We start from the raw sequence: 27,116 nt of genomic DNA, 5'->3' as shown, positions 1-27,116 counted from the left end.
TCCACTGGTTCTTTGCAGGTACAGCATCCAGATGGGGGTCAAGGTGTTTCAGTACAGTATGTGTCTCTGACGGCTGGTCTGTCTGTGTCCTCCCAGGTGGTGTTCAGTCCGTTGTTCATCATGAGGAGCCACCTGCCTGACCCAGTCATCATCCACATAGAGAAGAGGAGCCTGGGCCTGAGGAAGAGTCAGCTGATCCAGGGACAGGGACACGAGGAGCCTATACTCAACACTGAGGCGGACCTCACACACCATCTCACCTTCCAAGCCAGGTAGTAGACCAACCCCATAACCCACCACCTCACCTTCCAGTCCAGGTACACTAGACCAACCCCATAACCCACCACCTCACCTTCCAGGCCAGGTAGTAGACCAACCCCATAACCCACCACCTCACCTTCTAGGCCAAGTATCGATCCACACTAACCATAACCCACCTCCAGGGACACAAGGAGCCGATACTTAACACTGAGGCCGACATCACACACCAACTCACCTTCCAGGCCAGGTAGTAGGCCTTGAACACCTACCTCACCCTGTAGGCCAACCCAAAACTGCACAGGGTCATACACAGGGCAACAGCAGAGTGCACTCTTCCTAGGTGTGGTTTGAGGTCCAGAATGCCTTCTAATCATCATGATTCATTCTCTGTAGGCCTCTCATTGCACAATGTAATGTTCAACTGTAACAGTCCAATGCACTTTTAGAGTATTATTATGTCATAATACATGCCATTACAAACGCAACGATGAAGTCAAAATGTTTTATTCCTCTGTTTTGCAAGGGAATAGATAGACACTTACTCAAGCACTATCCCAGCATTCTCTCACACCACATTTTAATGTCTTTTAGCCAAAATGGAGACATAAGCCAGTGGAATCCGGCTTGTTTTTGAGAAACACGCAAGCTGGCAGCTACTTTGACACAGTTCTCATTCCAACATGTCAGGTTTGGGGCGTAATTGCACCTCATTTAGATAAAGCCCTAACAAAGTGCAGGTTTTTGGCCCTTGGATCGTCATGGAGCCGTGTGTGGTCCGTGAGCGGCCTGGTTAGAGATGTGGCCTGTGCCAGTGCGAGTGTGACACGCACCACTTCATCATGGGCAGAGCCCAGCACATACATCACTAGAGCAGTTATTCTGTCCCACTTAGTCTGTCTGTCAGTCTGTCCTTCAGTCTGTCCATCAGTCAGTCAGTCAGTCCATCGGTCTGTTCTCAAGTCCTGTCCCTCATTCTAGCAGAGAAAGCCTTCCTCTCACAGTAAAAAAGAAAGCTCAGACACAATTGTCTTGTCTTCACGGATTTGTACCCACAATCCACAGTGTGTGTTTACAATGCGTCCCCTGCCTAAACCGCCACTCACCACACTCCCCCATCCCCCCCCCCCCCGCCCCTCCCCACCTCCCCCCTCTCAACTCCAGGGCCAGTCTCAAATGTTCACTGGTCACCAGCTCCTCTTTCCTTCCTGCAATTAGGAATAGTTGTGGGCTCTAATGGGGAGGTAGACATTGGAGCTGTGGTTTGAGAGAACAGACAGACAGACAAGTTAACCATAACTGTTGTGTCCAGCTTTCATATCTGTTGCACTGGGATGAAACCACATATAAGGCGAAACGAGAATCAGAAGCCTGTAAGAAGTTCCCCCAGGACCTCGGCTGGATGAAAAACTTCCTGTCATCACGTTGTCCCTCTCTGCGTGTTTTCCAAGATACATAGCCCACTTTCCGTTTATAGCACAATGGACTCTATTAATAAACATGGTCGGTACTGCCTCGGGATGGGTCTCGTTGGTCCAAGTGAAACTGGATGCTGCTTGTACTATTAGATGCCTGCAGTTTACTGAAAGCCACAATTGACCAGTGTCTGGGGTTTAAGGGATCCAATAGGATTATTTACTGCTGCTACATTAGGTCTACTCTCTGATCGTCAAACCTGCAGAAGAAGAACTGCACTTCAGGAAGGAGGTTCTTAACTGCAGGCAAAGGCAAAGGGTTGAAGAAGGGTCAGTTCAGCTGAGAGATTCACCGAATGGAGTGATGTTCTGTATACTGTGTTGTGTAGAAGGACTCAGATAACTGTGTGTACTGTATTAGGACTGCCATTGCATGTCAGGTAGAGTGACTGATATGCTGTGTTTGTGTTTTCTTGTAGGGAGGAGGAGGATGCATCTCACTGCGCCGTCCCCATCTCCACCAGCCTCATCAAGCAGATAGTAAACAAAGCTGGGTCTGAGGACAACCAGGAGCACATCCTGGGGTACTTCTATGGGCTGAAGAGCTCCAGCCAGCCCCCCTGGCCCTATGTCAGCAAGGACTCCGACAGGTACAGTACAGCACACACCCTCACAGCACTGACCAACACTGTGGAATCTTCATGTGCTACTGTATACTAAACCACCAATCTTTCTTTAACAAACCCAATCTTAGGCAAAGGACCTTGCCCTGCAGAACATCACTACATTTGTCATATTCATCATTATTATCAATCTTCCCTTGTGTTTTATTGTTAACAGAAGGTTATTGACTTATTGGCCATCGGCCCATAGATGATAGTAGTGCTGTCCAGCACGGTAGACAAGAAGCACCAGCAGTGAACAGGCGTTTTTTCCATGCAGGGGTTTATTGTTGTCAGTTGTGCGTGCGTGTGTGCGTGCTTGCGTCCATGCGTGTGTGTAGTGTAAGCAGTGGGTCAGAGAGTGTGCTGTAGAACCACTCTAAGCGAGGCAGGCAGGGGGTCTGTGTCTGTTTTCCCCTTGGCTCAGGGATCCACCGGATCTGAAAGGGAAACAAACAGCAGTGCCATGGCAGATATAGACATCTGTGGATCAGCTGCTGGTCCGGCCTGGAAACACAGGAACCGCTGGAAAACACAGAGAAAACCAGACAAGAGCACTAGGCCCAGGAGCACTGGTAGTGGTCGTTTAATGGAGGAGGCTTCACCTCGGGGTGTCCTGTATTGTATGTGTGTGCCACACAAGAGAAATGTGTGTGTGTGTGTTGTGTACAGAAAATAGTGCTGACCTCTCACCTCCCTAACAAACTGTGATATCTTTAAATCACGATCTTATGTTTGGTCAGCATTTACGCTGTTTATATTGGAGCAGTTCTAACAGGCAAACATTTACAGTATGATTTCAGCATTATTTGGTAACTGAATTACAGAGTACAAGAACAGCCTCCACTCTCAGAGAGGAGAATTGCGCAAGAGTGTACTTTAATGAAAGAAGGATCTCTTTGTTTACTCTTTGTTCACATAGTAAAACTGTGACATGTAAGACAATGCAGAGCCATCCTTCAAAGCTTAGTGAAGAGCCTGCTGTTGCCTTCCTCCTCCAGACCATAGATTTAAACTGTCATTCTTCCACAGACCCATTTTCTCTCACAAGTGATGGGGGCCTTGCATTTAGTTAAAGCTTGGCACAACTCTGTCTTGTGTGTGTGTGTGTGCGTGTTTGCGTGCGCGCGTGTTCGTGCATGTGCCTGCATGGGTGTGTGCGTGTGTACGTGCGCGCGCAGTGTGTGTGTGTCTCTAGGACACTGGGAACCATCTTTTGTCACAAAGAAATCACATCTTGATAGCACACTCACACACATGGTCTCACAGGCATTGTTACAAAGAGATCCCAGTCTAGGCATGCTGGCCATATGTCTATCTGTGGTTCTGTAGCTGCGCTGCGCTGCTCTAGTGTCCCTCTGGAGTTGCTATCTGGTGGTTTGGTGTTGAATTACTCTGTCATTCATTACTTTCTCCCCTGTGATCCAGACTTTATAACAAAGCACAAGGCCAAGGCACATTTCCCATGGAAAGTGGCAGTTTGTTCTGAGCCCAGAAAACTGCCACTGCCGGCAGAAAAAAAAAAACTGTGATCAGAGGATTATTAGCACTGATTCGTATCTTTAAACACGGTCAGAACTTGGAGAGCAGCGAAATTCACCATTTAATTAGTATATTTTTCCTGCGCAGATAACATTTATACAGTGTGCTGTTTTGACAGAGGTTCAACTCGTACGGTAACCGCTCTCTTGGCTCGGCGTACCTAAATATGTGTCTTGGGGGCATAGGAAGTTGAAGCGGTAAATGTTATTTTTCTTTCTCTGTTGGACTTTAATAGGAGAGAAACACCTCAATAATCATTAAGCAAACATCTTGTCGTGGTCGTGGGCGCGTCGAGTCGAGTCGCCCGCTGGAGGAGAGTGCAGTGCGGCTGTCAGAATTCACACTTCCAAAGCCTGAGCTCTGCTGGCAGCACTGACAGAAGCTGCTAAGCACATTTCGTTCAATTACCTTTTGTGAGTGCAGTAATATGATTTATGGGCCTTGCACTTTCCTGCCCTCACCTCAAGGTCCTACGCCGAGCTACGCTACATCAGTTAATGATAAAGAATAACTTGGGACTGATGTTTTTGGACCTGTTTCACACCAGAAGTCTTTACGGTCATGACCAGTGCGATTAGGCGGGTTCAGTAGAGCTGGCATTTAAGCAGGAGTGGGATTGGCCACTTTGACCTTTGACCCTCTGTGTACGACTAGGCTCTTTTTAAATCTCCCACTCATCTCCTGCTCACAAGGAAATGTTTAGCATCAAATGACGTTGTGTTGAATGAGTGGTTTGATGTGTGTTTATGCCTGTACATGCCCATGTGCATACCCAGATGCCTATTTTGATGTTGTTTGTGTGTGTTTAGATCTGCATAAGTTGTTTGTGTACTGTATGTGTGCTTTAGTGTATTTTAGTGACACGTGTGCCTGTTTCTCGTGTTTTTCTGGTGTGTTAATGATGCTTTGCGTGGTATATGTGGTACGTTAATTGTTTGTTTGTTTACGTCTTAATGGTATGCCAGCCATTTTGAATGTATTTCCGTGTGTGAGAGTGTTACAGATGGTCTGATTGTTGATAGTGTGCGTGCCTGTGTGTGTGTGTGTGTGTGTGTGTGTGTGTGTGTGTGTATGGCAGGTCTGTAGTGCAGTGTGTGTGTGTGCCATGTCAGCTGTGCAGTATGTGATCGTGTGTGTGTGTGTGTTGCAGGTCTGTAGTGGAGACCCTGGCCCAGTGGGACAGCCCCATGCAGGTGAAGCTGTCTGCCTGGAAACCTGGCCTCAACACCTTGTTGATCGAGCTGCTGCCCTGGGCTCTGCTGGCCAACCACTCCCACTGGGACCTCTGGCTGTTTGAGGGAGAGAGGATCGTCCTACAGATCCCAGCCGGGAAGGTCATCGTGCCCCCTAACTTCAAGGTCAGTTTTCCAACTTTAAGTTAGCCGTAACTTATGACTATTATCCTTAGTTAAGCCTTAACCCAGCACACCTATGCCCTGTCCTTAGCCGTGTTTGTCCATCAGAAGGAGATGTGATATGTTTTTGGTAACACTTTAATGAATCACTTATAATCAGTTTATTATCCAATTCTAAAACATTTACAAACAGTTATAAGTCTAGATAGTTATTAGTTTAGACTGGTTGATCTTCAATGGTGCTTGCCAAATAGGGAGCTTGTAATCAGGAGCCATTAATGCTTATGCATTAATGAATGCGTTATAAATGCTTTGAAAACGAACCCTAAAAACCTTATCCTTCACATCATATAATCAGAGGCAGCACCGCTCAGCGAGGCTCCTTCCATCCTTCTTTATGGGATGTCTGTGCACTGCTGTCAGAGGATACGCATGTCTTCTCACTCACTCCTGGGCTCAGATGGAGATGGTCTGCTGCTGATTTCCCCTCATGTGAATAACAGACACAGACACACACACACACACACATCAGGCCGTCTGCAGGTTCCCAGCCCACACTCATCACAGGCCACCGGCCAGAGGAGTCCCGTCCCTCCGCAGCCCTCCTCTCCTCTCTCTCCTGTTGAAGGGCTGTTGGAGAGCTAGCCGCCCGCTAGCCGCCAGCGCTAAGTGAGAACGCAGCGTATCAAAGGGCAAGGGGCTGACACGCTTCAGCAAAAGGAAACAAAATAAAAAGCTGTAAATGTGTAATAGCCTGTGAAACAGAAACAAATAAAGCATTGTTTCCATAGCACCCGCGATTTATTAGGTAACGGCAGAGAGGAGTTGGCAGTGGCGGTCCGTCCCGACGCAGAGGGCTTTGTTGGAGCCGTGTTTATCTGTTGGAGAGCAGAGGGGAGCGGAGAGGCCTGTGAGATGTGAGGTGTACAGCCTCAGCTCCTCTGTCCCATCTTAGTTATCCATCAATATAAATGTCTGAGGGTGAGATACGATTGGGCTCCTTTGGCACAGCTTATGAGGACAGCCAGGCCTGTAATATGACATATTATGTCACTTCACTTCAGAGAGTGACATCCCCCGACAGACCATGTGGTAGAGAACAACGGGTGGTGGGCCCGCGCCAGCGCTTGATTCACATATTGAACGGTTTAACCAAGTAATCCCATATTTTCATCTTTTTGAACATTTGTCTTCTTGAGCATAACTCGCTGATTGATTTGACCTTGTTGACAACATTTCTCTCACTCTCTCTGTCTCTGTTCTAGGAGGCATTCCAGATCGGCATCTACTGGGCCCACACCAACACAGTCCACAAGTCTACCGCCCTGAAACTGGTCCACGACCTGATGTCTCCGCGCTGGAAGGAGGGCCCCAGCTCAGACGTGGTCATCCTGGATGAGGAGGGTTACGTGGAGGCAGAGGTCACTCTGGGGGCCTCCCCTGGCAAGCAGAAGGTCAGTGGACAACCATCCCTAACTCCCCTATCCAAGCATACTCTTAGACACAGACTACCTAACCTCACTATGTGTCTACCTAACATCACACTCTGATTGTATTCAATTTTGATGCTTATTAAAGAAAAATATTGGTTTCTTACAAAACCAAGTCATGATTTTGTAGGTTAGTTAGCTAGCTAGTTACATGAGTAGCTGATTAGAAACAGTCACCTCTTACTGGAAGCAGGTAGAGATAATAACGTGTCTGTGTGTGTCTGTTCCCCTTGCAGTTGTGTCAGTTCTGTGTGTCGTCTGTGGTGAAACACGGCATCCAGATCCTGCAGATTGAGGACAAGACCATCCTGGTGAACAACACACCCTACCCAGTGTCTTACAGACCCCTCCTTACTGACCATGCCCTGGGGGCTGCAGACAAGGTACTGAACATACACACACACACACACACACACACACACACTCCCCCTTCGCCAGCCCAATGTGTGGGGTCTCCCAAGTCCCTAAGCCCAGCACACTCACTTAACACTCTGTGATGTCAGCTTTAACACTTTGAGAGAGACTTGTGTGACCTCTCAGGCTGCAGCCTGGCACCTCGTAGCAGTAATGGACGGTAATGGGGTGTGGGGGTAACCCTGTGTGTGTGTGTGGCGCAGAAGCCTCTGCCTCTGGGGGAAAGAGCTCACTGTGGAGAATAAGCAAGCAAGCCGTTTTCCATCAGATCACGTTGCTCCCCCTGGTCCCCACTCAGCTATTTTCACCATGTGGCAATGGCACTTCAGAGGGACATTAGACAAACACCAAGAATTGGATGCAGGTTTCCCTTTCATCTGGTACGTGTCCCCAAGAAAAACGCGGTGATGTCATTTAACGAGCCTTCAGATCCTCTTAAAGAAGGATGGCAGGGTTTGCCAGTTGCCACTAATTGTTTGAAAAGGACCTTAAAAAAACGCTGTGATGGGCTTAACAATAACACAGACCACAAACAACTGCAGGAATGCCTTTCTAGTTGGGTATTCATCATGCTTAGTGTCTAATCCCCCCAGTACCCAACTACTCACTGCTCACTGCCTGCTAAATCCAGCACAGCATGGCGCCTCTGCTACCAATTTAACCCTAATCTCAGTGGGAGAAAGAGGAGAGTACCCTTCAGTATGGTAACTAACTTAGTCTCCTCTCCTGTCTCTCTGCAACTCTCTCTCCCTCAGCCCTGTGACCTCCCTGACACAGCAGCCTTCACCTTGGCTCCAGCAGGGGAGAAGGCGCCTCCCAAACCCTGCTCCGTGCCCTGCTGGGACCTCCTGAGAGACGTGCTACAGGGGGAGGTGGAGTCCCCTTTGCCCCTCAGACACATGCTCTTCAGCTGCCTGCCCAGACCGGACACGTGGTCCGGCACTGGGGCCTGGAGCCTCCCGGCCTCCATCAGACCTGACTTCCCCAGGCAGAGTGTGGCCGTGCCTGGGGAGCCCTGCGCCCACAGCGGCCTAAGCACCAGGTGGGTGAAGCAGAGCGTCTCCATCCAGTCACTGCCTGGAAGTTACTGCAGGGCACAGACCCCAGCAGCACGGGACATAAAGCAGAGGGGCTTTGGTGGTCATGGCCTGTTAAACACTGGCGTTGAAGCCCGGAGAAATGCCCTCATCGTTTCCACCATCTCTTACCCCTTCTCTCTTTCTTCTTCCCCCTCCCTCTCCCTCTCCCTCTCTATCTCTCTTTCTCTCCCTCTCTCTCTGGTCTTCAGGGGTGGCCCAGGCATAGTCCCCTTATAGATGGCTGTTTGGACAGCTTTAGTATTACAGCAAACACACAAAAAGAGAGTCCTCGTAATTGGTCCCATGAGTGCAGAAGTGATTTTTACAACATGCCTTTTTTTCGCAGATACTTGTGTTTTGTTCTTTTCATTGGCCAGCTGTGTTCCTCCCTGTCCATGCTTGTCCCCAGGCCTGGCTTCAATAAGGGGCTCTGCCCGTGGGCACGCCTCGGGAGCTCAGTGGGGGACGAGGGCCGGGTGTGACGGTGGGAGAAGGGGTGTGTGTGTGTGTGTGTGTGTGTGTGTGCTGCTTGTGGTTGGTTACATGACGCAGCGTTTGTTTATGTGTTTGTTTGTTTGTTTGTTTCAGAGCCTTGGTGCTGACGTACCAGGAGCACCTGGGGGTCACGTACATCACTCTGAACGAGGACCCCTGTCCGCGCATGCTCATCCACAACAAGTGCCCCATCCCACTGCTGCTAAAGGAGAATGTCAAAGGTAAGGTCTGACCAACAAACACACACCCTGTCAACAACACACACCAGCATCTCCCCTTTACCGTCTGCTGCTCTTGACATTCTAGCTACTAAATCTCCACATTCAAAACCGAACTGTCGATAGAGTGTCTCAATCTACCTACCTTTTATCCTCTATCCTTCCAGAGACCCCCAGGACGGAGGTGTACTGCCGTCCCCTCCCCGCCAACGCCTCCCTGCACCACGAGCTCTACCATCACTACTCCAGCTTCCCTGACTGCAGGCAGAAAGAGGCCCTGCCCCCCCTGCAGCTGAGGACCACCCCTGACCCCCAGTCCACCACTGAGTGGACCGACCCCATCGACATCAACTGCCCTGGAACACAGGTCACCCGACACACCGCCACTACACACTCACCACCACTAGGGAGCAGTAGCAAGCCTCAAGCCTGCGTTAAGTGCTAACATCAGACAGTGTAGACTCCCTCTCTCCTGGGACAGACATTCCTCAGTGTGTAACCCAGACCCTTCTCCACGGGTGACCCTGGCCAATGTGCCGTGAGGTCAGCGAGGTGGTGTAGTGTGTGTTTTGGGTTGTGTCTGCCAAGCTGCAGGTTCAGGGAGGGCGTCTAGCTCAGGTTACAGGCGGGGGTCACAGTCTGACCCCTGGCAGGGTGAGGGTCAGGGTTATTGTGACTGCTCAGGTTAGCACTCAGCAGGAGCTTCCTGTGCCTGTAAACCCTAGCTGCAGGCAGCCCTGTTCAATTTGCCACCAGAACAGAGTTCACCTCCAAACTGTAACATGATGGTGCAGATTCAGGTCAGTGGTGTGAACCTGAACCCTGAGGCTGTCTTTGTAGAGTTGTAGAGACACAGACAGAATGCTAGATGATGGATATAGGCATGCTCACAGCACATAGCTGATTTCGTGTGTGTGTGTGTTTGTGTGTGTGTATGGGAAACCTATATGTCTTATTGAAGAAAGGCAAATATATTGGTATTGATATGCACACAATAGTATATTTTCTTATTCCTGGTGTGTCTACATTGTGTGTTTGTGCAGGTGGTGTTCCTCCCAGGGTTTGGTTGTCTCTATGTTGACGTGGTTCACCAGAGTGGCACAGTCATCCTCACCCTGGCACCAGAGGGCAGCGTTGACTCCGTCATGAACCAGCACAACAGGTGACATGTCATAAACTCAACAAACAAACAAACAAAATAAATCAAATATAGATGTAGAATGTGAACTTATTAAACACACTGATGTCGTGTCCTGGAGCTAATGAAAACATACATCTTCAAATGTATACATATCATTGTCCCGGCCTAACAAAGGATGTCTGCTACTATCATATATGCAGTCCATACATGCAGTGTCATTATCCACCACAAGAGGGCAGTGAAACTCTACACTGAGCCAACCTCATATATCCTTTGTTTCCTTTCTTTTTTATCAATGTTGTGTGTTTTGTATAACATGATTAATGTAGGTATGTAATGCATGTATATTTGTTTCTCAGGACATCAAGTCAGAAGCTGGCCTTCAGGGTGCTGCTCAGTGAGACCAGCGTGGCGCTCTCTGATGACATCACCAGCCGGTCAGGCTCCGTGGAGCTCCTGAGACTGACTCTGTCCAAGCTGCTGTTAAACCTGGCCCCCGCGGACCTGGGGGAGACGGGGCTGGCCGCTGGTCTGACGGAGGCCTGCGTGGTGGAGGTCCACTGTGCCAGCCTCCAGGTGGACAACCAGCTGTACAACCGCGCCAGCTTCCACTTCCCCGTGCTGCTGTGCCAGGAGCAGAGGACGGAGCCTGCCCCCTGGACCAGCGAGGCCAACCCTACCGTGTCCCTGCAGGCCCTGGAGGAGTACAAGAGAGACTGCTTCCTCCAGCTGGGCCTCACCCTGGCCAGGGAGGGCTGCGTCGTGGACGAGGTCACCTTCCAGCTCAAACCTGCACGCGTCTACCTGGAGGACACCTTTGTCTACTACATTAAGACCCTGTTTCACACTTATATACCTGACACTGCCCTGTCCAGGGGGCCCAGGAGGGCCAGAGAGGAGCCTGGGGTTCCCCTCGTCCCGGAGCACGTCCGTCAGTCCATCCAGGCCCTGGTGCACCCTGTGAGGCTGCAGAGACTGGTAATCCAGCCAGTCAGCCTGCTGGTCAGCATCCACGCCTCTCTGAAGCTCTACATCGCCTCGGACCACACGCCCCTGTCCTTCTCCCTGTTCGAGAGGGGGCCTGTCTGCACCACCGCCCGCCAGCTGGTGCACGCCCTGGCCATGCACTACGCCGCGGGGGCGCTCTTCAGGGCCGGTGAGTCAGTCGGTATTCACACCTGAATGACCACATTCATACCACTGTATGTCATTCACTCACTCACTCACTCACTCATCCCGTCTCTCGTATGCAACAGGGATAGCTCAAGGTCTGTTTAGTTGGCCCGTAGAATTGCGTCCCTTGCAATCCTCCCTCCAGTTGCGCCCACGGGCTATTACCCACACATGGTATCATTTAACCCTGTAATTTCCACCTCAGAAATCACAGTTCTGGCTGACTGCGTCCTGGTGTCTCTCGTTAGAGCCCATGTTTCTGCTCGTATTTTATCGCATCGTGGCCTGTTTTTATTTATTTATTTTTTTTTTTATACCTGAGTCATGGGTATGGGGCTCCGCTCCTCTGAGCGCTGCATCCTGGGATTGATTTAGCTCCCCTGGATGTCTGTCACCGTGATGAACGCTAGTAAACATCACCTTCCCAGAGAAACGTTTACGCTCCACAAACCGCAATGGAAGTAATCTTAAAAGAGACCTGTTAGGCCGCTGGAACGCATCATTTATGAGAAAAATGTACCCTCTTTACAGAACCCGCTTTGAAAAAAAAAAATCACTATTTCATTTTGTGATGCAATTCACAGCATATAAATATCAATGAGCTGTGCCATCTATAGCACGTATCAGGAACATGAGAGAGGTGAGATATTAGAGGGCTGTAAATCATATGATTCCATATGAGTAGGCGTGTTCACTATAGCAGCAAATCTTTTACAGTAGACCCAAATGGAGCTCAATGGAAAGTTAACACGCTCATAAACATGTGTAATTATGAAGTCCCCCATGGAAAAGTCCCCCAGCAGCCATACAGGCTTGTAAAGCTGTGTACATTGTTTATGAGAGTCGGAGGGCCTCCCGTCATAGCCCCAAGCTTGGCAGGTACAGTCCTGCAGGCAGGCGACGCATACTCTAGAGGCCTGTGTGTGGAGTGTCTCACGGGAGAGCTGTGTCCTAACGTGTGTGTGTGTGTGTCCGTGTCCTCTCTCAGGCTGGGTGGTGGGTTCTCTGGAGATCCTGGGCAGCCCCGCCAGTCTGGTGCGCAGCATCGGGAACGGTGTGGCTGACTTCTTCCGGCTGCCCTACGAGGGGCTGACCCGCGGCCCAGGGGCCTTCGTCAGCGGAGTGTCCAGAGGAACCACATCCTTTGTCAAACACATTTCCAAAGGTACCACTGGTTCTTATTTATTTATTTTGCCCCTTCCTATGGCACTCTTTGTGTCAATATCCTTATTTACAGCCACTCGCAAAAGGGGCTTGGTGTCTCCCTCAGACCTCTAGTGGTAGTAGTTTTATTAGTGTCTTGCAATCATGGACATACATTTCACACCAATTCACATTGATATAGCAAAACAGCATTTATATACATTAGTAAAACAATGTTCTGTAAAACTATAGATACAAATAGATCAAGACAGCTCTAGTGGGTTTTGCAGTCGACAGGGCTCGTATTTAGTGGCTTGTAAATGTCCTGAGGTGAGGTGAGGTGAGGCCTCTCCCCTCTTGTCTGTGTGATATTACTGATGGCCTTCTCCTACCCTCCACATACAAGACAATGAATATGGTCTCTCTCTCAAGAAGTAGAAGTCATCTTAATACTAAATTACTCCTCCACAGGGACCCTGACCTCCATCACTAACCTGGCCACCAGCCTGGCCAGGAACATGGACCGCCTGTCTCTGGACGAGGAGCACTACACCAGGCAGGAGGAGTGGAGGAGGCAGCTGCCTGAGAGTCTGGGGGATGGCCTGAGACAGGGCCTCTCCCGCCTGGGCATCAGCCTGCTGGGTCAGTCACCTGTCAGTGGAGGCATACTGTACAGCAGGGGAGGCACACGTGTTTGATACCATTCCTCATTCCATTCATTACAATGAGCCACATCCTCCGGTTCCTACCTCCACCAGCTGCCCCTGCTGTACAGTAGTCTCTCTTACATTGTAGAGACCATGAGGCTGGGCTGAGGGAGACTAGTGGAGACAGCACAGCATGGGCCTTATTAACACCCATGGGCTTAGATTCACTCTCTGTCTCAGAGACATGCTTTCTGAATAGTATCATTCACACACACGTATATACACACACACACACACACACCATAGCAACAGCTGCTCCTGCTGCATGTTCCAGACACAACTGGCATACAATACCCCATTTTTATGAACCATAACATCAGTAACTAAAAACATTGTGATCAAGACTTCATGCACGTCATACAATGTGACGTGTTGTGTGTTTCAGGAGCCATAGCGGGCATCGTGGACCAGCCCATGCAGAACTTCCAGAGGACCTGGGAGATGCAGAGCTCAGCCGGCAGCAAGGCCAAGGGGGTCATCTCTGGAGTGGGGAAAGGCATCGTGGGAGTGTTCACCAAGCCCATTGGAGGAGCTGCTGAGCTGGTCTCCCAGACAGGATACGGTGAGCACCTATCAGATACTACTTGTTTTCTTCTTTATCTACCCTCCACTTGAGATCCTCACTCTATCCACATAACACTGTACACAGGCAGGCCGCAGCGCTCCATGGGGGGGGGGGGGGGGGGGGTCTAAGCCGAATGCTAACCAGCACAATGTGAATCAGTTGAGGCTGGCGTGTGTGTGATACCATTCCTCATTCCATTCTATGCATTACAATGAGGCCCCCCCCCGTCCTCCGATTTTCCACCTCCACCAGCTGTCCATGGGGTCTAAGCACAATGCTAACAAGCACATGTGAATGTGAATAGCACATCAGAGCGTCGTAAATCAATCAGGGGTATTGGTGATCTCCCGTACGTTCCTCTTGGCCCGGGAGCCAAGTGTTTATTAGCTGAGCCCTCGGTTGCGCGGGGCCCTTGACAGAGCCGCTGAAAGGCCCTATGACGTACGCCGGCCGGTGCTCTGGAGGTGGTTTGTGTTTTATTGGGAGGGGGGGGGGCAGGGGGGTAGGTTCCTGTGTGCTGGTGCTAACAGGTCAGTGCTACAGTACATAAATTGCAAATGAAGTGCACAGCTCCGTGTAAGAGCGATGTCTCCCCTAGGACTGGCTCTGATCTACCTCGCCTATGTGCACGGTTGGCTCAGCAGTACTGGCGTAGTCCTACCCCCCCTTCCCCCCCACCCCCATGTCTGATGCCAGGGCTGGGAGGTTAAGTGCACTGTTGTTGTATGGTAGCAACTGCCATGAATTAACCACTGCACCCCACCCCACTTCTATCCCCAAGTACACACACACACACACACAGTCACAAACACCCACACACAGCTCGGGTATGAGCCAAACTACCATAGCAGTGACATCATCACTAGAGCTCGCTGCGTGTTTTATGAACTGTTTTAAATGCATGACATCAACTCATTCCACTGCTGGGAAGACAAGGATGAAGGGCAACAACAAGCACATGTATAAACACACTTAAACCAACTCACAAACACACACAGATCTCTAATCCTCTGGGTCTTGGGGACTGAGTTAGTGTCCAATCCTCTACCGTAACTTCTTCCCTGTCATCCCCAGATGTCACAGTGCTTGCTATGCTTGTTTGTGTGAATTCTTGTGTGTGTGCGTGTGAGTGAATTCTTGTATATGCATGAGCAGAGTGGGACTTGAAGAGAGTACCAAAGTAATAATCCTGTTATTTGTGTCTGAACAGGGATCCTGCACGGAGCAGGACTGTGGCAGCTGCCCAAACAGCTCTACCTCCCTGCAGATGAAAAGTCTGCCCAGGCGCCCAACAGCCACGTCAAATATGTCTGGTAAGAGCTGCCCTGACCCCTGACCTCCCTACCCCCACATGGTAGCCAGTCCCCCCCTCCCTCGGTACTTTTAGAACCACATTAAAAGGCTTTTATAAGCGCTCTACCAAAGCTCCCAGAGAGGGAACGTTCTCACGTTTTTACAGTGATTCTATCCAGAGATGTTTCCATGGCGCAGATGGAGGGGCTGTAGTCCCTAGGGGAGGGGAGGGGGGGGTGTGGTGGTGGCAGCATGTGCACCAGGCAGAGAGGGTCACCCCAGGGTCTCCTCGACAACACACACCAAACCCTGTGCTGGAATGTGACACAGAGAGTCCTGTAAACGTAGAATGGCAGGGATGTCATGTGTGAGCAGGAAGTACAGGCCCCAGAGTGAGGAAAGACAGAGCCACACTGAGTCAACAACACAGAAGAGAGAGTGGAGAGATTGCTCTCTCTGTGGGGGCTGTCACCACAGGTAGCCCAGCCCAAACTACAACAGAACAGGACAGGACAGGGTCAGGCCTCCACACCGCAACACTGAGCAGAACTCAACCAGACCAACCCTATTATTACTGACTTTACCATCTGCTCCTAAACCAGCCTTTATGGCTTCATACATATACAAAGTCAGGAGAGCATGTTTGAACACTTGTGTACGTGCACATGGGTCTTTATCCACCATATGTGCGTGGGGGGCAGTGCTTTAATAGGCAAAGCATATGTAGTCACTTAAAATACATTTGTATTGACATACAAATACTAACTGACCACGTATGTGGTCTTCTACTCAATGGGAATGTATACATTTACATGAGCTGACCTCTCTGTGTGTGTGTGTGTTCTCTACAGGAAGATGCTGCAGTCTCTAGGGCGTCCGGAGGTGCACATGGCTCTGGAGGTGACTATTGTGAGCGGGTCGGGTCAGGAACACGCAGGCTGTCTCCTGCTGACGGGGGAGGTGCTGTTTGTGGTGAGCCTGAGTGAAGACACCCAGCAGCAGGCCTTCCCCATCACGGAGGTGGAGTGCCAGCAGGAGGCCGGCCAGGAGGGCACCCTCACCCTCACACTGCAGCAGCAGAGGGTGGTCAGCGAGGCTGAGGTGAGCACAGGGGTTAACATCATCAACTACGTGCATACAGTATATAAACGCATGTTTATGGGTGGGGGGGTGGGGGTAATATAAAGTGGCTGGTGAAGAGGATATGGCCTCTCAGTGAACCAAGACTGTGAGAGTAGCCCCCTTATGCTAGAAGATTATGGACCTACATACAGGTGCATTTGCCGCACACGAGGTTCAGTAACTGATATGGAAATAAAGTTACTTTCTCTCACTAACAGTCTACATGCAGTAGTAAACCACAGTATGTAGGTGACAGTGGCACTCAACCCCTCTTGTTCTCCTCTCAGAGTGACAGTGGTAGGGAGCGGCTGTCTGAGCAGCAGTATCGCCGCCTGGTGGACTACGTGACGCGAGCGTCTCAGTACCTCACTCCCTCCAGCACGTCCTTACAGCAGCAGGCCCCCGTCATCGCAGCAGAGCCTCCGCCCGCCGTCACCAAGAGCTACCGCTACCTGGTGGAGACGCCGTTCGCCAGCGTGTTCGTCAGCAAGTTCACTATGGTGAAGAACAAGGCCCTGCGCATCGGCTTCCACTGACTCACACACACACACTCTCCACCTGTAAGACCCACACTTTCAATCAAGAACTAAAAACTGCCTTTTGAAAGTTTAATATCCTCCTTATGCAATAACACTGTTAGAGCACACTACACATTATTTAAAAAAAAAAGAAGGGAAGGGATTTTTCTTTCATGTTAAACATAAAATAATGAGGTATGAGTTCACATGAAACAACACAGTTATGACGCACCATAGCTAGTGGTGAACAACACTGTTGAGTGACAGTGTACAGTATGAGCTCAACATTCAACTGTTTGTATTGCCTGTAACTGCATTTCTGTGCTCTTTCTACTTATGTTTACAATCCACATGCTGAGTGGGAATTCTAAGTGTCAATGCCAATGTAAGTGCAATATAAATGTTGGACGAGTGATAAGAAGATAATGATCCAAGCTGTCAACCAAATGTTTTTGCTTTTTTGTTTTTCTATTTTTATAGAAGATGTAACACAATATGGGATGTTTAACATTAACTATGTGTATTAGACATTCTTGCCAACCGCTCATGTTGCAAAAACATGTTATATCATTGATATTGCCTTTTTTATTCTGTTAAAATACAGCAAGCTTTTTGTAAACTATCTGAGGCTTTTGATGGTAAATGGATAATATATTGTATTATTAATAGTTAAATATTACATTCGAATAAAAATACCTAAATATTGGTTGTGTAATTCCTTACAAAAATACCATAACATTACAATATTACCTCCATTGTGTTGCATGTGCACTCAGTGGTGGGACGTCCTCCAGTCAGTTCTCTGGAACATTCTTTAAGTCCTAGAGATGGCGGTCTTGTGTCTCTGTCTTCTTTACTGTCGGAGGTTGTCAGTCCTGGGAGGCAGGATGGGGCGCTGGCCTCGGCTGCGTCTGCTGCCCTCAGACATCAGGCTGTGGCCAGAGGAAGAGTCTGTAGGAGAGGAGGGAGGTGGAGGTACACTTATAAACTAGTAGCAGTGGAGTCAGTACACATATACACACACATATACACACACACACCAACTCTCTCTGCTCTCACTCAAAATAGACTTGCTCCACAATCCCACATACAGAGTACACTTCTCGCTGTATAGGAAATGATGATCACCATCTGTGGTCTTGAGGAGACCTCATTTTTAGACAGCCATTAAAAACACATTCGCACCACGGTTAATTTAGAGCACCCCACTGGGTTCCATCTAATTCCTGCTACAGCACATTGACACCAAATGGACAGTGTGGGGAATGGCTCTGGCAGAGAGGAGACATGGCTAGTCCATTAAGCACTGGGAGAGCTTCACATTACTAAACACAGGCAATACAGTCCATAGAAGACACGCAGATAGACCAATTCATAGTGAAATAGATCCATACGCTATACTGCCATAAAGTAGTAGTGGTCTCATATCGGCCTACAATGTGGCCACTTCTATTCAGTAAAAAAAAAAAAAAAGATTGGGTTCAAGTAAGTGTCTGATATCCAGATAAATAACTTGAATTACATTACACCCAGGAGAGACTCAATCCTCTGTGTCAAGAAGACCAGTGTGAGTAAAGTTGGCCAAGTATGAGTGCCGTACCAGTGCCTGTGGAGAAGGAGGCGACTGCGTTCCCCAGTTGTGCTTGTCTCCTCAGCAACACCTCCTCCCGCTCCAGAGCCACCATGTACTTGGAGTAGGACCAGGATATCTGAGGAAAGACACAGGCAAGAGTCACACACAAAGATTGGTTGAACATTGGTAATATTAGCATTGTGTTAAGTGGTCCTCACCTGCTGGTCAGAGTAGGGCAGCTCCCTGCTCTCTCTACCTTTCTGTTGGTCCTCCATGTTGTCCCCGTGCACACTGCCCTCCTCATCCTCAAACAGGTCCTCCTTCTCCTGAACAACATGAATAGTACCATAGGGCTTCATTCAGAAAACACAGCACAGCCAAGGTTCTGAGTAGTATTATGCTAGCCTGCACGCCAGTCTGTTATTGCTTGAGGAATCTCCTTTGCTGATTGTGTACCTGGGCTCTCCTCGCATCATGAACCTCCTCTTCTTTTCTCCTCCGGCGCAGAACTTTGGCTCTTTGCTTCACCCTCCGGTTCTCCAGCTCCGGCAGAACCTCCTCATCCTCCACACTGCTCCTGAATGCCAGGAACTGGGGCCACAGCTTGAAGAGCTCACTGAACACTGACATCTACGCGCACACGCGCACGCACACACGCACACACAAAATATCAGATAAATATTTAGAAGTCTTTAGATCTAGAAGCTCTTTCACGTGGTAAGATTAATATCCCAACGTGATTTCATACCTGGGCCTCTCTGAACACGTAGGGCCCCAGCTCCCTCCTCCTCTCCAGAATGTGACGAGCCTGCTCAGGGGAGATGTCTATCTGCAGTGCAGGAGGGATGGAGGAGCTGATGAAGCAGTTGATGATGGTGGTGACTTTCTGCTGGATGGTGGCCTCTTCACAGTGGGAGTGACAGAGATCCTGCAGGGAGGGAAAATGAATAATTCACCTCAGATTCCACATCTCATTGCCAACTGTCGGACAGATGAGATCACAGCGGCTCTGAGTTCCATGGAAAAGGCCCCAAAAAAACAATGCTTTTATGTCATTCCCAAATTTGTTTTATGGTAAAATAATCACACAAAGATTAGGAATAGGCTTACCTTATACTTCTGCACCTCCAGCCAGAAAAACACATCATTTTCTAGAAAGTCCCCCTTCAGGGAGACAAAACGCTGGAACTGGTGACATGTGACAGGGTTCAAAAGGACCCGTCGGAAAGCCAGGATCTCCTTGGAGGAGGTCATCCACGTTCCCTCCACGTGCTGCTGGAGGGAGGGGGGGGGGGGGCAGCATTGTTCACAAGACTCACACCTGTCTACAGCTATCAAGCAAACTCTTCATAAATATAATATGATTGTTGTTCTAAATGTTTAAATGATCCATCATTCACAAAGGACAGCAGCTCACCTTCCACGCTTCTCTCTTCTTCCTGCTTCTGCGATAGACCTGGTCTGCCCCCACGTCCTCAACCTGAGCCTAAGCAGAGCAGAAGGACACGTCCTCAGTCAGAGACTGAACACAGTGGTGCTACTTAAAGCCACCTCAAGCCTCTCAAGGTGACATTCTTGGTCTTTGTCCACAGCAGTAACTACACTCCTCTCTCTCTCTCCCTCTCTCTTTTCTCTCTCCAGTCCTGAGGGTGTAATGTTAAACTGTGCCTGCCTCTCATTACCTAATGACTAGGATACATGTGACCAAACAAGATAACATAATTAGCCAAACAAGAGCAATCAATGGTCTATTTCATACACCTGAGGAGGAAATTTGAGAGAGTGTTGTGACAGGGGGTGTATTTAAGGGTTTCACATGGCAGTGCTGGACAGCAGCACCATCGCTGGGGCCTATATACATCACCAACTACATTGATTATGCAGCCAAATGTCCACCTTAAGTTTCTGCCTCTCAGTGAACTCAGGTGTAGTCAGGAAGGCGGGCAGCCATGTCCTCTCAATATAGCTCCTGATGACACTTTGGATCTCCATCAGCACAGGGTTAGCAAGACACTCATGGAGCAGCCGCCCCCAGCCACCAGCCAGATGCAACACCTACACACACAATATCATACACACACACACACACACACACACACACACAGATTAGTATAGGCACAAGATGGGAACACAGAACAAGGGTGTGTGTATGTATGATATCATGACAAAAGCACACACTAAAGCACATTGAGATGTCTCTGTGACAGGGTGGAGACAGCGTCACTCTGAAAGCTCAGAAACCGCACATTAAACAAATGAAAATTTCCCTTAACCCAAAGGAAATCTGCTCACAGTCAGGGACCTAGCTGAGCTGTCCATCCTGCCTCCTGCTGTGTGCCTTCTCTGTCTCTCTTCCCCTTCTCTCTCTCTCTCTCTTTTCTCTGGTGGAAATGAGAAGCAGCAGTTCCCAGAGCAGAGCAGAGCAGACCAGCTCGGGGAGCAGTGCAGTGGGAGATGAAAGAGAGCCTGTGCTGTGTGAGTGAGACTGGAGGCCAAGGCAGTAAAGCTGTCAGTCTCTCCACATCCCTCACGCAGAGTCAGAGAGTAGCCACTCCCTCCTGTAGAGGAGCCTGCTGGAGCCCCCCCCTCCCTCCCTGCCAGCCTGCTGGAGCCCCTACTGTTACTGTTACTGCAGCTCCTCAGTCCAACCGCACTCATCTCATGATCCTCCTAACCAGAACCATCCACGGTCTGTATATATGGCTCTCTAAACATCCAACGCACACACGCATGTCAGTGCTGTCAGCGATGGGGTGTTTGCTAGAACATGGACTACAGTACCTCCTCTTGCTGCTCTCTGGCGGCGGGACTGTCTGGCCCAAAGAAGTACTTCCTGTTGAGGTATTTGTTCTTGATGTCTTTGGACTTCTCGCCTCGCAAGGTTTTGTCCTTGTGTGGAATCCTCCTGAACTGCTCTATGTCCAGCCAACACGTCAGGTGTATACTGTACACAAAAACACACACATCCATATGCACAGCAGCATCAATAACTGACATTCATCATTGGGGTAAAGATAGAAATAATACTTCAATGCCACACCACACGCATGACACAAAGGACATGTCTACATGTATTGATTGCATCAGGATATGTTGTATTGACAGGTGAAGAGTGTATTTATTGACAGGTGTAGAGTGTGTTTACTGACAGGTGTAGAGTGTATTTATTGACAGGTGTAGAGTGTGTTTACTGACAGGTGTAGAGTGTATTTATTGACTGGTGTAGAGTGTGTTTACTGACTGGTGTAGAGTGTATTTATTGACTGGTGTAGAATGTGTTTACTGACTGGTGTAGAGTGTATTTATTGACAGGTGTAGAGTGTATTTATTGACAGGTGTAGAGTGTATTTATTGACAGGTGTAGAGTGGTTGTCACCTGGCAGAGTTGTCCTGGAGGAAGGAGAGGAAGTGCTGCAGCTCCAGGCGGTGACGGAGCAGGGAGCCCAGGCGGTAACCACGGTACTGCTCAGGGACGTCTGCCCAGGCGTCTGGGGACCTGGGGACCTCTGGTGGCGGAGAAGGGGGCCTGCACTCCTGAGCCTGCTGGATATAATTTGTAATTTGTTTGTAATGTGTGTGTGTCTACGTTTGTCTGAAACATTGTTCCCCCACTACTGCTGTCTTGTATCAGGTCTCTCTTGAAAAAGAGATTTTATCTCAATGAGACAAACCTGGATTAATAAAATCAAATATAGATGGATGTGTTAGGAGATACTCTCCTCCACTAAGCTAATGAAGCTCACCTGTTTCAGTCTCTGGACTGATTCCTCATACAGCACCTGGAGTTCCCTGTACTCCTCTGTGTCCACCTGGCGGTTCTCCTCCCACAGATCCACCTTTGGAAACAGACACCCAAAACACTCAACTTGACACACTTATAAAAGTCACCAGGGACATAGGCAGGTATAATCTGATCAAAACACATTCAGTTTCTCTGTTTAAGACGTGACAAACAATGGGCCACACCCTTTCATAGGTTTCTTTGTCCCTAGTGATCAGCCGAGTCCATGGCTCCAGAAGCAAGGTGAGTGTGTATTCCTCCGCCCCGTCAAATAGTTCCTCAAAGGGTGGAGTCAGGCAGGCATACACACTCCTTCTACTGTCCTCATCCACTCCAATGCTGCTCTTGGCTGCACTGCACAGGTATGTGGAGTAGAGCAGCTAAGAAAGAACAACATACACAGCATGTCAGGACAAACAAACCGCAAGTATGTTAATATTGATCAGGCACATCTCTTCGCTATAAATGCTTCGGCATATGTGGTGATACGCCATTCTATTGTCAATACAAAGCATTACAAATGTGGCTGTTGTTTTCTTCCCGAATCCAGATATAACCAGACAGGGTGGTTCTGATTCAAAGGCCTGGTGTGTTTCAGAGGGTTCTGAGTCAGTTGTTTTTACGGGCACCCCTCAGCTCTGCTTAGTGAGGGGCATCCAGAGAGCAGGGGGAGCACGGGGGGGGGGGGCACCCTGGCACAGAGCACTGCTGCTAGTGATGAGGTGAGGAGTTCTCCTAGGCTGCGGTGCCAAGCCTGCCTATCAAACAACAGGGAAGTGGACCCCGGGGCGAAGCTGCATACCGCGCGTGCGCGCGCACACACACACACACACACACACACATATACATATACACACACACACACACACCAGAAGTCCAAAGCCAGGAAAGGCCCATAGCTAAATGACACCAGACCACCCCTGCCCCCCAGGCACAGAGCCAGGTCTTGGATCGGGCCATTCCTTGAGCAGGGACAGCATGGCAGGAGTGTTAGTGATTTTCTGTGAAACAGATCAGGGTTTTCAAGCCTGATTTATTGGAGCTGGTCTTGTCTATTTATCTGGTTGCCATATGCCTGGTTTAGTACCCAGTGTGTACATGTGTTTTTGACAGCTCTCTCTAATGCCTTGTGCCACGGTTCCACTGAGTCACTTGTCAGTCTGTGTGAGAGTCCCACCAGTGTACTGTTGGTTTACCTGGGCCTGTCTCTGCACTCTATATGGGTCCAGGCCATCCTGGTAGAAGAGCTGGTGATACTGCTGCAGATCACACCAGAAGTGGATGGCATTCTCCCACAGCTGTGAGAAAAGACAGGACAACAGAACCTAAATGAGGGTGTTCAGTGCCATCTATGAGTCTCACCGCGGGTTATTTCAGGCTGGTTGGCTAAGACAAGTTGTAATCTGCTACATTCTTGGAGAATAAACGTTACCACCAGCCGAAAACTCTAGAAACACACCACTTTAAGTGAATAACAGATACATGTATTGTTACATACCTGGTTTCCAGAGTGCTCACAAAACTGTGTGAAGAAGAACCCAGCCTGTGAGTCCACATGCAGAGCCTGTAACATATGCTCCATCCTCCTGCCTCCCAGGACTGGGCTGCCATCCCCTGGCTGAGAACACAAACACACACACACGCACAGTATGAATACATCTCTAGAGACTACAGGATTCAATCCGTGAAGTGTGAAGTCAGGATTGGACACAGTCTGTTCTAAATACCTGTGGATAATCTGGTGGGTGGTTGATGGGTACACAGGAGTAGGGACGGACAGGATACAGCGTGATGTAGCGTGGGTTGGGGTCGATCCCGGATGGAGGACGAAGCTGACGCTTTCTCCACAGCCTCAGCTTATCCTCTTCATGCTCCTCATGTACAACCTGGGCCGTGAAGAACCTTGGGCCCCTAAGCCACACAACCAGTGAAAGACAGAAGGAGGGTGAAATAACCACAAATCATAACCTCATGGACAGAGCATTAAGTATGTTACTAATCTTAACCAAAACAATAGTGTAAATAAGGGCAGAATCATTTCGGAATTAAATGAATACATGCAGCCAGGGTCTGCAGTACCCCAAACCTCACCAGTAGAAGAGCAGGGCCTCGGTGACACAGGGCTGTATTCCACACAGTTTCTCCTCCCTCCAGCAGGGGGGGGTAGCTAGACCCAGTCTGGACAACAGCTCTACACTCAGATTGCCCTTTCCACTGCGCAGCAGGTACCGGCTCCTCATCTGAATTAAATGTCTAGCACATTGAGGACATTTCTGTCTAGGTCAATTCTTATAAGGAAGGGGGAGGGGGGGGGGTCACTGTATCTTAGGTTTTCTTTTTTAAAGGGGAAACAAGAAATGGTAAATATTGTATGTGGCACAAAGACAGTATGTGAAAATGAATAGGCTACCTGTTTTTACTCTTGCTGTTCTGTATCGTCTTGAGTCTCTCTAAGTCCATCCACAGACAAAGCAGCTTCTCGCCTGGGGTTCCCCGTAAAAACTCCTTGAAGTCCTGAAGGCCTTGTTGTTTACTGCCATGGATACTGCCACCACGGAAACCAATTTCAAGGTCATTCTCCTGGTTGGAACCCCCACTCTCCTCCTCCTTCAGTCTGCCATGCTGTGAGTGTCCCTCACAGGGGCTCTGTGTGTAAGGACCTGTGTGATCTGTGTGTGCCCTCTGCTGTGACAGGCTGGAGCAGTCAGAGGGGGCCTGACTAGGACTGACATCTAGTTTGGTCACCACATCTCTAAGCACCTGCTCCACCAGACTGGCTGCCAGGTGTTCTACTACTGGACTGTTGCCTGAGGGACTCCAAGGGGAATTTGAGTCCCTGTGACACGGTTCTATTCCTGCCTCTGTGAGGTAGACAGTCAGCTCCTGCTGAGGGCTCTGGGGTTCCTGGAAACTGTCACAGTCGAGGAGTGAGGAGGAGAGGGGGTATGACTCGGAGCCAGGGATACAGGCAACGCAGGCTGGGTTATGGCAACTCTTCTGTCCCCCCTGGCCAGAGGAAGCAGCCGTTTGTGGGAAAGTCTTGGCATTATTTAAGTTGATTGTAGTCTGTTCTCTTGGGGAACATAGACTTCCATGCATGAGCGAGCACACTGGGGTTCTCACAGACTGTCTACAGAGAGGGGGCTGCTTTTCCTTGGCCATGGTCAACATGTCGGTCACTGAGGCCTGCAGACACAGAGCACAACAAACACTGGATAACTATGGTTGAAGTAATATGGCAGTGTACAATGGCAGGGATGCGAGGAAACAAACAGCTTATTTTTTCTTTTTTACCTGACCCAGAGACACATATAAGAGCTTCATTAGAGCCTCACTCTCATCATTTACTGGGGAGGGAGAGCGAGGCTCTCTGGTCACTGTGGAGTCAGCCTCTTCCTTTTGGCGCCGGCTATGAGGGTCCCACTGAGAGAGCAACTTTGCTAACCTGTGAGAGAACATCAAGCATCAGCAGAGGTATAGAGGGGTATCACTGTCTCTATGAATGTGTACCTTTAATCTACCAGCGGGTGACTTTGCAGTGTGGGTCAGTCACCTGATTCTGAGCAGATACATGGCACATTAGCCACAGAGGTGATTTATGGGGCATTAGGTTGATGAGCAGGAAACCGGGATTAGGATTATGGGTTGGGTTGCACCTCAATCAGGTCACAACAACTGTTGTTTGAATATCTTATGATCATTTGTAAACCCAGTCTCCTCAAAACCTCTTTTCACTAGCTTTGATCTTACTTCCCCGTCTATCACATCCATTAAGCAAACATTCCTGTGTTTGTAGGGGGATCAAAGCAAATAGAGACAAACCGCAAACAAAGACAGATCAAGTTGGAACATGCAGAGCAAGAGCTGTGTTATCAAGAGACACGCTTCAACAGGATAAATACATGCCCTTCCTGATTACATTTGACTATAAGTCATATAAAAAGCGCAAGAGATTTGGATAATATATATCAAATTAATTAAATAGTATCACATTTAAAATCCTCTTATGAAAGACAGCATACACTGCATTGTCATTACAAAGGCATTGGGTATCTTTACCTGTACTCGAAGTAGCAATCGCTTTGAATAAACAATGGTAGTCTTTCTTTTATGATCCATTGCACTCCTTCTTCTCTGTCCAAGCACTGTTGAGACAATAAAATACATGTTATTCTCATCCAGTTAATATGACGAAAGCAGGCCACGGCCAAAGCAAATGTTTACTTTCATAATCCACTCTAAATTATGGGTCCACTTCTGAGACACTTGAATTAATTTCAACATACACAAATAGAATACTTTGAATGAACACACAACACTGACTTATATGACTTACAACAACGTTGTAATGGTTATCAAGCATGGGGCTTACGGCCAGCTCTGTGGGATCAGTGAGGGTTTTTGATTTAGAGCGGTGCAGGGCTGATCTGATCTTCCTAGAGAGAGATTCAGCCTCATCACTGACCACCTCAAAGACGCCAGTATCTTTGTTGTAGATTAGAGTTTCAAGGAATGACTGTTTTGAAAGAAAATAGGATTGTGATTGACTTAAAAAATAAAAAAAAAGCTCTGGTATTCGTTGACATTTTTACTGAATAATACTCCTTTTCTTCAATGATTTAATCTATTAAAACACAAAAGGTAGTGAAGTCAAGCAATTAGACAGGCATAGCAACTTAATAAACATTCCTGAGAGGCTTAGACAGTCATCCAGAGTGGAAGAAAACTCAAGTTAATGATATACCAAAGTCGGATTTCACATTATCTCCACTTACCGGAAGACTCAAGAAGTCATTCAAGAAGTGCACCAGTGTGTCATCAGACGCCAAGTAGTCCTCCTGTAGACATGTAACACCATTAACATGAGACTAACAGTATTCAATTTGTTGCACTAAAAAACATTCCCATGAAGTTCCAAAATCCAATAAATAATTAAAGTGTGCAGTTGTTTATAAACAATAAGTGTTAAAGTTATATTTGTTTCTATACAAAAGTTGTCACAGTAAATAAGGTCTAGATTACTCACAAAATTGTCGATGGTAAGGTAAGGAGCATCTGTTGGAAAACAAAGACATTTAAAGTTCTCACCATGCTGCAGAAAAGTTATGAATTAATTAAGTTTCTATCGTCACCACCCTGGTGTCTCACCTGCAGTAATCTTGCCCCACATTC

The 27,116-nt window shown here is 48.6% G+C and overlaps 2 protein-coding genes across 3 annotated transcripts in view; one reads left to right on the top strand and one right to left on the bottom strand.

Annotated features, from left to right (window-relative positions):
- The window catches only part of vps13b (vacuolar protein sorting 13 homolog B), a 244,524-nt gene extending 227,235 nt beyond the window's left edge, over positions 1–17,289 (top strand). For both annotated transcript variants that reach the window (XM_083678431.1, XM_083678430.1), the window contains exons 48-63: positions 97–272; positions 2,153–2,323; positions 5,028–5,235; positions 6,498–6,686; positions 6,959–7,105; positions 7,892–8,178; positions 8,804–8,931; positions 9,096–9,295; positions 9,972–10,090; positions 10,429–11,225; positions 12,231–12,407; positions 12,857–13,027; positions 13,478–13,654; positions 14,868–14,970; positions 15,802–16,051; positions 16,360–17,289. In XM_083678431.1, coding sequence (XP_083534557.1) covers positions 97–272; positions 2,153–2,323; positions 5,028–5,235; positions 6,498–6,686; positions 6,959–7,105; positions 7,892–8,178; positions 8,804–8,931; positions 9,096–9,295; positions 9,972–10,090; positions 10,429–11,225; positions 12,231–12,407; positions 12,857–13,027; positions 13,478–13,654; positions 14,868–14,970; positions 15,802–16,051; positions 16,360–16,608 — 3,549 coding nt within the window. In that variant the 3' untranslated portion in view covers positions 16,609–17,289. The remainder of the gene's footprint in view (positions 1–96; positions 273–2,152; positions 2,324–5,027; positions 5,236–6,497; positions 6,687–6,958; positions 7,106–7,891; positions 8,179–8,803; positions 8,932–9,095; positions 9,296–9,971; positions 10,091–10,428; positions 11,226–12,230; positions 12,408–12,856; positions 13,028–13,477; positions 13,655–14,867; positions 14,971–15,801; positions 16,052–16,359) is intronic.
- A 154-nt stretch (positions 17,290–17,443) lies between these two features.
- On the bottom strand, positions 17,444–27,114 carry rgs22 (regulator of G protein signaling 22; the record flags this gene model as incomplete). Its single annotated transcript, XM_083679434.1, is given in 25 exon segments — positions 17,444–17,541; positions 18,191–18,299; positions 18,382–18,489; positions 18,620–18,793; positions 18,912–19,091; positions 19,274–19,435; positions 19,581–19,649; positions 20,060–20,218; positions 20,945–21,107; positions 21,540–21,703; positions 21,907–21,999; positions 22,130–22,324; positions 23,141–23,242; positions 23,443–23,562; positions 23,617–23,666; positions 23,669–23,696; positions 23,699–23,855; positions 24,036–24,197; positions 24,355–25,130; positions 25,239–25,389; positions 26,004–26,089; positions 26,317–26,460; positions 26,720–26,782; positions 26,971–26,999; positions 27,093–27,114. Coding segments are annotated over 25 exon segments (3,564 nt in total).
- Between the last annotated feature and the right edge of the window lie 2 nt (positions 27,115–27,116).

Source organism: Argentina silus (assembly GCF_951799395.1).
Source record: "Argentina silus genome assembly, chromosome: 10".
NCBI lineage: Eukaryota > Metazoa > Chordata > Actinopteri > Argentiniformes > Argentinidae > Argentina > Argentina silus.
This window is presented reverse-complemented; position numbering and strand designations above follow the sequence as displayed.